We start from the raw sequence: 10,483 nt of genomic DNA on the forward strand, positions 1-10,483 counted from the left end.
TATCTAAATTGATGTTTTGTTTTTGGTTTAGTATTTAAGGTGTAGGATCAATTTTTTTAACCAGTTACGTGACACTGACACTTTTTCCAACCAGCTTGGTAAACGTTTATTGCAAAGATATATTGTTCGTATGTGTATCCTACTGCAAAATAACTATGTGTTAAGCACCGTGGTGGTGTTGGTTCTTGGTCTTTTCAATGCTGACGGATGTGTCGAACACTCGGATAAGTCGAACTTTCCCCTTGGACCCCGGGATGCTTGCAGTCAAACATCACAAGGCACGACAATTTAGTTCTTGTTCCTGTTATGCGACCTGTTATTCAACTAAGCTGGAAATAGCGATCAGCTGGGCACAGATTTTTTCCCAGTGTACAGGTGATTCAGTTGAAAACAATCCGATAATATCACGTCAAAGAATCTATATTCCATTATCATAATAATCAAGCAGTTATTTAGCAGAAATGTTACACATAGCTACCGTATTAGTATAATGCATGTTTTCTGCGAACATATTTAACATACTAATTAACATAGCCCGAGCAGTTTGGGTTACCTGTTTGGATACCTTTTACATGGGAGACAGTTTGACAAGTCACCGATAATTTCCCCCTGTACGTGCCTCTTTGATTGTAAAAACAAAATGTTGGCAAATTAATTGTCAAATATGACTTCACTGAATCAGTAAAGCTGGTCTTGGAGTCCATGGATTACAAGGCTGTAATCTGTTGTGATTGCTGAGAATAATATGAAATTGGTGGTTTCATAGTACGCAAAAAACCGGACCCTCATGAATGAAGTTGTACATGTATAGAATGAGGTAATGTGGTTTTAATAAATGTAAACATACTGATGAGGGCATGTTTTTATGAACAAATCATAAGTTACTACAATGTTTCACTTTCGTATGATTATTATTGGGAAAACACTTCATGTTTTAAGCATCTGAAAAACAATGGATGAGTACGATTAACACTGTTAATTGCACTCTGCACTAAATTTCACTAGTTTATGTGATTAACCAGAGCTCAACATCGGACTGGTTGATGTGATGTTTTTGATTATGTGAAGATGTGTGTTTACTGGTAACTTTTTCATGGGAACCATGGATTACCCCGCGGTTTAACTGAATCTGCGGTATCATGAAGACTGTTATTGCGAGGGATGACGGTATACTCACAGTACCCAGTGACAATTGAAAGAGATCACTGATTTCGTGCATTGAATGAATGAGTATGGTTTTACATAGCAATATTCCAGTGATAAAAAAGTGGATGACGTCAGAAATGCACAACACACATTGTTCCCATATGGGGAATCAAACCCAGATTTTCAGGTTTATTGGACACTTTAACCATTGAGCTACCCCATCAAAGTTTGTGCACATGCTCATTGTGTTGAAAACCAGTTTTGATTCACTAGGCTTATTTTAAAGACGTGACCGTGACGACCCGATGTAGAATAGGTCTTCAGCCTGTGCTTGTAGTAAGAGGCGACAAATGGGATCGGGTGGTCAGACCTTTGTTACTACATATATGTAGACTCACTGACTTGGTTGACACATGTCATCAGTTCCCAGTTGTGCAGATCAGTGCTCATGCTGTTGATCACTGGATTGTGTGCTCCAGACTCGATTATTTACAGATCACCTCCATATATCTGGAATATTTTTGAGGAATGTGGCTGAGTTGGCGTAAAACTAACCTCTCTCTCTCACTCACTATTTTAAAGACATGAACTTCAAGCACTGTAGACATCCATCATGAAATATCTTTTAAATAACGCCTTTATCGTTTGTTTTTCTGTTTTTTTCAGTGATACAATATGGCTTTGTGACTATTTTTGTGGCTGCATTCCCTCTGGCGCCATTATTCGCTCTGCTGAACAACATTATCGAAGTGAGACTGGATGCTTACAAGTTTGTCACTCAGTGGAGGAGACCACTTGCAGCAAGAGCCCAGGATATTGGTAAGTTTGGGATGTTGAACATACACTGCTTAGTGTCCTACTAATACTTCCTGTGGGTATTTGCAGGCATCTAAAGTACTGTTGGAAATAGAAATGAACTCCGCAAAAATGAAAACTTGACACTCATTATTTTGCAAATAGTGTTTTGAAACTTTTCTTGAAAGTGATCTTGTTGTGATTATGGTTAGATGCATTGTCAAGGGCATTACGTCACACATTCATTCTAATGGTCGGGCCTACGTAGCAAGGGGGAGAGCACTCCATGCTATCACGTTTCCACATGCCACAAAGTCACGTGACCTATTGATACACTTGCAATTGATCTCACGCTAGCAGAGTAGAGTGTCATCACAGAAAAACACGGTTTTATGGTTGATTATTTGTTAATTTGCAATGCCGTCAAACATTCACATTGGCATGCTGAATATGGGAACGTCCGTCACTGATGTTGCAAGGGTTATGGGATGCAGTCGACAGACCATCCATAATCTCCAGACTCATGTCCATCAAACAGGCACCACAGCTGACCGTCCCGGTCCTGGTCAACCACGTGTGTCGTCACACACAGAAGACTGACAGATTGTCTTACGTCATTTGCGTAATCGGTTTGTCACTGCCACATCCACTGGGAATGTATTGTTTGGAGGTCAAGTGACTGCCCAAACCATTCGAAATTGCCTGCGTTCTGCTCGTCTTCATGCATGGCGACCATATTGTGGACCCCATTCTAACCCGTTTCCATCGACGCCAACGTCTTCTCAGGACACGACGGCACCTGAGATGGGCCCAGCGAGATTGGAATAGGGTTGTGTTTAGTGATGAATCAAGGTTCGCATTAACCTTTGCTGATGGAAGGGTTAGAGTTTGGAGAAGACGAAGAGAACGCAATGCCCAGTGTTGCGTACAGGAAGTGGATAAATTTGGGGGCTGTAGCATTATGATTTGGGGTGCTATCAACGGTCACGCTCGATCCTGACTCATTGTCATCCATGGAAACCTTAATGCGACAGCATTCAGGGATCAGGTGCTCATTCCAGAGCTTTTGCCACTCTCATGGCAGCTCATGGCCCAGGTCTGAAATTCCAACAGGATAACGCCAGACCTCACACAGCCAATTTAAGAACAAATCTCCTCAGGAACGTTGGCATCAGTATCATGGAGTGGCCCTCAAGATCTCCCGACCTCAACCCTATAGAGCATGTGTGGGATGTGTTAGGCAGGCGGCTCTGTCAAGTAAGGAACCTTCCACAGAACTTGCAGGAGCTTGGTGCCATGTTGGTACAAATATGGCTACACATTCCCCAAGCTGTGTTCAGATGCATCATCAAATCCATGAGGAGACGTATTGCAGTTGTGAACGCCCATGGAGGACACATCTGATATTGACATGATTTCATTAGGTTATGACTCACAGTTTTTTATCATGGACATTGTAGTCACATTTCCGGTGGAACCGATTCCATGACAAACATGATTTGTATGCTATAGCATCTTTAATGACAAGAGAATTGAAAACAATCGTTATTTCAAACCCATTTTCCAAAATATTCAAATTATTGACTTTGAAATGAGTGTAAAGATTTTATTTTTGTTGAGTTTATTTATTGCTACAATTTCTCTTCAATTTCTGAAATATCTGTTCAAAAAAGCTCAGTCTAACTATGTTCCAGTGGTAGGGAATTAGGAAATGTTAAAAAAGGAGAGTAGTGCAGGAATGAGCAATGCACATTTTGTAAATGTCCAAAGTAACTTATTTGGAATAGATCATGGCTTTATTCATATTAGTGGGCAATGATACAATGATTGTATTACAAAGGATAGTTTTTTAATGCCCATTGTGAAATTGGACTTACCTTCATTATAAATAAAAGCTGACATAAGCAAGAATATCTTTCAATGGTAATTAACCATTGAAACTAACCAATGATGGATTGACATTGGCTAGTGGTATGCCCTTGTTTTGAATTGTATGTCTGTTTTGGATATTTTCCAGTTTTGATCCTCCTTCTTTTTCAGGTGTCTGGTTTGGAATCCTGAGAGGCATCTCCACTGTTGCTGTAGCTTCAAATGTAATTACTCTTTACATTTTTCTTATGTTTGTTCTTGTGACTTTTGAGGTAACCCTCTCAGTAAAATAGAAAAGTAAAATTCAGATAATGTGTGATGTATATGCTAATAGGGGCTGTGGGGTAGCATTGTGGTCAAAGCGTTTGCTTGTCACGCTGAAGGCCTGGGTTCCATTCCTGACATGGGTGCAGTGGGCAAAGCCCATTTCTGGTGTCCCAGACCGTGATATTGGTGGAATATTGCTAAAGAGGCGTAAAACCAAACTCTCTCAGACACTTATGCTAAAAATGGACTGGCATATATTTATCTAATTGGGACACACACTGTTCCAGCATTGAGTGTGCTTTTAGGACTTCATTCCACAAAGCTCTTTGAACTAAGATGATCATAACTCCCATAGCCTTATGATAATCATACTGCTAAGGTGGCCTTACGGAAGGAGGCTGAGTGGGTGAGTTTAGTTTTATGCCGCACTCAGCAATATTCCAGCCATATGGCGGCGGTCTGTAAATAATCAAATCTGGACAAGACAATCCAGTGATCAACAGCATGAGCATCGATCTGCGCAATTGGGATTCAACATCAAAATACTTTAGCATTCAGAAAGACTTGCAGTTGATAATACCAGCGTCTGTTCTAGGCTATGAATACAGCATCAAAATGTTTGCACACTGTACTTGCTTGGAGATTGTTGACTTTTCCTTATGAGTATATTTATGCTTTCGCTTCCTTTCAGGCATGTATAATAGCATTTACATCTGAGTTCATACCCAAACTGGTGTATCGGTTTGGCTATAACAACAATGGCTCCCTGGAAGGTTACATACAGTTCAGCTTGTCAACCTTCACAGTTAGTGATTATGAGAATTCAAGTTTACCTGCTGACCCCAAAACCAGTGAATTCGGAGAAGTTACAACATGCAGGTATGATTCCCCTTTGTATCAGTATTAATTCAATAAAGTATTTGAATGACAGGTGTTATTATAACACAATTTTGTGTATTTTGGATGAGTTTTAGATTGACACAACAATGTGTTTGACCACTGGACATTATTTCAAACATTTTTATCTCTCCAGCATGCAGTGTGGTGGGAAATAGTTGACACCTCATCCATCTATCTGTCCATCTCTATTCTGTAATCATTTTTGTTGCCGCAGCATAAGTGAAAAACTGTTCAATATTTTAAAAAAAATTGGTACATACATCGAACAGAGTGGTGCCTTATGCTGTTTGCTGATTTTTTTGCATTTTTACTTTTCTTGGTTTCCATTAGAACAGACTCCAACAAGGACTTCTAAAGGAGGGGTGACCATTGTTTCCGGAGCACCACTCAAAATCTTTCAATATCTTTCAGCAGAACTTAGCAGACATAGGCAGTTTTGCTATTTGCTGATTATTGGCATCTGTATTTTTCAATTCAATAGATTCAATTGGATTCAATAGATTTGGACTTAGTCTAAAAATTTGGACTTAAAGTTACTTTCAGGTGATTTGGTCTTGCCAATATATAGGTGCCAGGGAGACTTGTCACCTTCTGATGACACTTGTTTAATGTGTTCATGGAAATGATTTGTGAATGTTATGTTCTGATTTGTCTATTCTGAGCATTGTTGTTTGTTTAGTAATGATTTGAAATGTTTTATTTATACAGGGTAAAAGTGTTTTCTGAGCATATATATTTATAAAAAAAAATTGAAAAAAATGAAATATTTTAAGATTGTTGCCTAACAGTACACCAACCTAAAGAGACTTCTCATGAGTGAATTTTGGTTTATAAGTATTTGACCAACATGATGGACTATCAGTGTAGCTTTTGTTTGTGACATTGAATATACTGATAAGACATTTGAAATGTTAAAACTTAATAGGCACCGTCTTCAGGACCTTGCAAATAAAGAAGTTGAGAATTTGAATATAATAATCATGTGTGTTTCAAACTTGTTTGGACACTAAACAGAGAGCTGCTTTTGAAACCCTCTGAACAGTTTGGTTGCTGTTTTGGGGATCAAAATGATATATTTAGTTATCTAGCTTTCCAGGGTTATTGAACCAAGTGAACAATTGTAATTGATAATTATTTATCTTAATATTCATACTTTAAAACTTTGTATGAATCGGAAATTAAATCTTTTAAGAAGAAAAAGGTCCGAAGGAAATGCCTTAGGCTTATACCTTGTATACCTTAATGCCTGTGAGTGGGTAATTAGGTAACTTACTCTGTGAGTGAAGGTTCCAGTGCTGGACTCAAACCAACCATAGTACTGGAGTCTGTACTTCTCTGACAAAATGTAATTCCAAATGCAGCATGTGATACATTTTACAACTTTCCAAATGGTATTGTGTATTCTTAGTGCCTTAGCATTTTAATAGGATTTTTAACAGCAGCTGATATGTTTATTTTACAGCTTTAGAGACTACAGGGATGAAAAGAATAATTATGAATACAGTGTGGAGTTCTGGCATATCCTTACAGCAAAGCTCGCCTTCATCATTTTTTTCATTGTAAGTTGACGGGAAATGGGTTTCCTTGGAAATATTCATCCATTAGATATGCAGGTTACTAGAAATTAATGTTTGTCATCAAAATGATCCTTATCTGTGGATGAAATATGTTTAGGATAAAATACACTGTTCAAAATAAGTAGGGGATATTCGGAAAAAAATTGAAGTAACCAAAATTGTGGGGAATATATTTTATTACTAATAGGTCGGGACCAGTAATAGACAAGTCTAGAACTAGATGACATAGTGAAACGCGGTCTCATGTACGCGCCATTTCCACAAACGGTATGAAGAGGTGAGAAGGGTCCAGAAACTGAATGACATTTGTTAGAGTTAAGTCAATAACGTGTGAAACCTCCGCTATTGGCCAAACAAGCATGAATCCTCCTTGGCATACTCCTTATCAGCCGACCAAGCATGAATTGGGGTATGGCATTCCATTCCTCTTGCAGCGCTGCACCCAGTTCTTGAACCGTAGCTGGTTGACGTTGATGCTGTCTCACACGTCTCCTGAGCATGTCCCAAACATGTTCTATGGGGGAAAGGTCGGGGCTGAGAGCCTGCCAGGGCAGGGTAACGATGTTTTGCCTCTGCATGTAGTCGGTGACAATTCTGGCACAGTGTGCTTGGGCGTTGTCATCTTGGTAAACAAAATGTTGACCAGCTTGGCGCGCAGAGGGGATAACAGTGGCATCAAGGATGTTGTCACGATAGGACTGGCCTGTGACTCTCCCTTGGACGATGTGAAATGCTGTTCTGCCATTCACAGTGATTCCTCCCCACACCATAACAGAACCACCACCAAATCGGTCATGTTGATGAGCGTTGGGGTTAGCGTAACGCTCATCCTGTTGCCGCCAAACCTGAGAACGCCTATCCCGGAAGTCTATAGTGAATCTTGACTCATCAGAGAACATAACCCTTGCCCATTGACGATTTCCCCAGCAGTGATGTTGTTCACACCATTGACATTTTTGTCTGATGTGTCTGGCCGTCAGTACAGGCGTAACGTACGGTTGACGAGCCCTAATCCCACATGCATGTAGTCTGTTTCGAATCGTCTGACCCGAGACTCAAACTCCAGCTGCAGTTTCAAGATGGGAGGCGATCTGACAAGCTGTTTTGGTTCGATTCCGAACAGCATAAGTTCTGACAAATCTGTCTTGTGCCGCTGTTGGTGACCTTGGGCGACCGGCAAGAGGAAGATCATTGACATTTTGGGTTCAATGATACCGGACCCACAATCTACTGATGACAGATTGAGTTTGGGCGACTATTCTCTGTCTTGTTCCGATCTGTAACATGCCAACGGCCCTTAGACGTTCCGCTTGCTGCAGAGGTCACATTGTGTCTCAAAATTTAAACAAAGACAATAATGTGTTGTAATGATGACAAACAATTGTTTAAAGTCATTGTATGTTTTCTTGGGGTCACATTACTCAAGAAATGCATGCTAATGTAAAGTGTAAAATCACCAGTTGCACCCCTACCACATGCAACACACTGTCATGTGACATGCACAAGTGACATGAGCTGAAATGAAGTGGTAGGTGGGCTTAAAACAAAGGCACACACAATAAAGATGGAACTTCATATTTGTGACCATTTTCCACGATGTTATTCAAAATCATATTTCAATATCCCCTACTTATTTTGAACAGTATATGTTGATCATAACTGAAAACACAAATTCATTGTGGATAACTTTTCTTTTACTATCTCTTTGTTGTTTAACACTGCACTCAGCAATATTCCAGCAACTTGGCAGTGGCATATAAATAGCCGAGTCTGGATCAGACAATCCAGTGATTTCCAACCAAGTCAGTGAGCCTGGCCACATGATCCCTTTAGTTGCCTCTTACGACAAGCATGGTTTGCTGAAGTCCAAATCTAACAAGGATCTTCATAGGCCTTATCAGTTTGCAACATTTAGTGTACTTCAGAGTTTGTGATCCTAATATGTACTGCTTCTGTTGCAGTTGGTGGTGGTGTTCCTGTCATGGCTGGTGTCCTACCTTGTCCCAGACATCCCTCGAACAGTGAAGCTTCAGATGCTTCGAGAGAAACACTTGGCAAAGGAAGCAGTATTGCATGCAGAAGCCCTGAGAAGAGAAAACAACCTCAGGCGCCGAAAACCAGAAACGGAAGGTCCATTGTACTAGTATCAGGATGACCCCTGTCAGTTAACTCTCAGTTAATCCCTGTCCTGTGTTGGTATGGGAGATAACTCTGTTACTTCATGTCTCCGTTGACAGGGGTGATAACCCTATGTAATCTGTTTATTTGGAATATACTGGTACTAGTATTTAGTAGGGAGAAAACGTTACGGTTTATTTAAAGCCAGCAAAGGGATAAATTTGTTCGATGTTGCATGCGAGATGGATTAGAAGGAACATATGATCTGCTTATGCAAGGGTTAACTATTTATTAAATATCCCCACAGAAAGAACATAAGAAAGATATAGCAGTGCAACATGAATTGTTAGGTGATCACTTGCATTGTCTAACTCGCAATACGTTACTCAGTTTAATTTATTGTGCAGATGGCCAGTTGATTATGGACACATATGCCAAAGAACATTTTATGTTCTAAACTACCGGTAATGTGACTGTAAGATTCAGTTACTCAGTCCTCAGTGTATTTGTCATTAAAGGGCTATTGTGATCTGGAAAAGACAATAAGGACAGTATTTTTGTTTTCCTAGAAGGGATTTGATAAAGTCCTAATGAGTGAAACTTTCTATTTGGAAAGTTCTCACAGAGAGTGGTGTACAAAAAGTGGCATATACTGATGGAAGTCAATTTAGTATGAAACATCTATCCATGACAAGCAAGATGAATACTTTGTATAAATAGAAAATGGTTTATTGACAGATAAGTATGTCACATGGTAAAAATTCCTCAGTTTTTTTACTTAAAAAAAGGAAAATGTAACAAATATAACATTGCCATAGTGTAGCAAATAAACTGTGGATATCAAAATTAGGACACTAATACACATACATACATACATACATACATACATACATACATACATACATACATACATACATACATACATACATACATACATACATACATACATACATACATACATACATACTTACATACATACATACATACATACATACATACATACATACATACATACATACTATGTAAGTGTAAGTTTCAAATGTACATATGTATGGTGTATTCATAGCTTTGAATTAAAACACTTTTACCATTTCTTAAACCACAGAACACTGATAGAAGGTATTAATAGGTAGTCCAAAGCATGTTGCCAAAATTTACCTTTGTTATATTTAACTGTCACAGAATTATGAAAGTAAAAAATGTTGTGGGTTATGTTTTTGAATAATTCCCAACTTACAAATTTTTGTGATTTTGGTTGTAATATATGTTAAGTGATGCTTAGTTGTGTTGAAGTATATTATGGCAAATCTTTGACCTATTTTCCTGGATGGAAATTGCATAATTGTTTTTGTCTTACAGGAAATACTAAGAAAAGAATTCTTGCACTTTTGAAGTAGCTTGTTTGAAATACTTGAAAATAAATGAAATTTGATACCAAGACAGGTTCATATTGAACTTGATGTTTGTGTGGTCTAATGAAAATATGGTTTTCAGTATACCTTTGTCATTAGGCTTGTGCATGACTTGTATAAAGTCTTTAGTGATGTGTTTTGTCTCTGTAAATCTTTAGTTCTTCTCCATATCTCCTAACCTCAAAATTACTAACAAAATGAAGTTATGCAGTTTTGGTATAGTGTTTTTTACTATTCACTACATTGTAATCCATACTAACAGATTGAAATTGCTCAAGATTGTTATAGCATCATATCTGGAGTTATATAATGGAGCGTTTATTTCTTGAGCTCAATTCTAAGTAAAGATTTTTTACTTTGGCAGTCTGAATATGTACAGCAACTTCTAGTATTAGCATG

The 10,483-nt window shown here is 38.6% G+C and overlaps 1 protein-coding gene across 9 annotated transcripts in view; it reads left to right on the top strand.

Annotated features, from left to right (window-relative positions):
* Positions 1-9,396, top strand: part of LOC137287448 (anoctamin-4-like) — a 109,617-nt gene extending 100,221 nt beyond the window's left edge. For all 9 annotated transcript variants that reach the window (XM_067819741.1, XM_067819742.1, XM_067819743.1 and 6 more), the window contains 5 exons: positions 1,813-1,965; positions 3,982-4,034; positions 4,769-4,956; positions 6,440-6,536; positions 8,516-9,396. In XM_067819741.1, coding sequence (XP_067675842.1) covers positions 1,813-1,965; positions 3,982-4,034; positions 4,769-4,956; positions 6,440-6,536; positions 8,516-8,698 — 674 coding nt within the window. In that variant the 3' untranslated portion in view covers positions 8,699-9,396. The remainder of the gene's footprint in view (positions 1-1,812; positions 1,966-3,981; positions 4,035-4,768; positions 4,957-6,439; positions 6,537-8,515) is intronic.
* The last annotated feature ends 1,087 nt before the right edge of the window (positions 9,397-10,483 follow it).

This window comes from Haliotis asinina, chromosome 6 (genome assembly GCF_037392515.1).
Source record: "Haliotis asinina isolate JCU_RB_2024 chromosome 6, JCU_Hal_asi_v2, whole genome shotgun sequence".
NCBI classification, from domain to species: Eukaryota; Metazoa; Mollusca; class Gastropoda; order Lepetellida; family Haliotidae; genus Haliotis; species Haliotis asinina.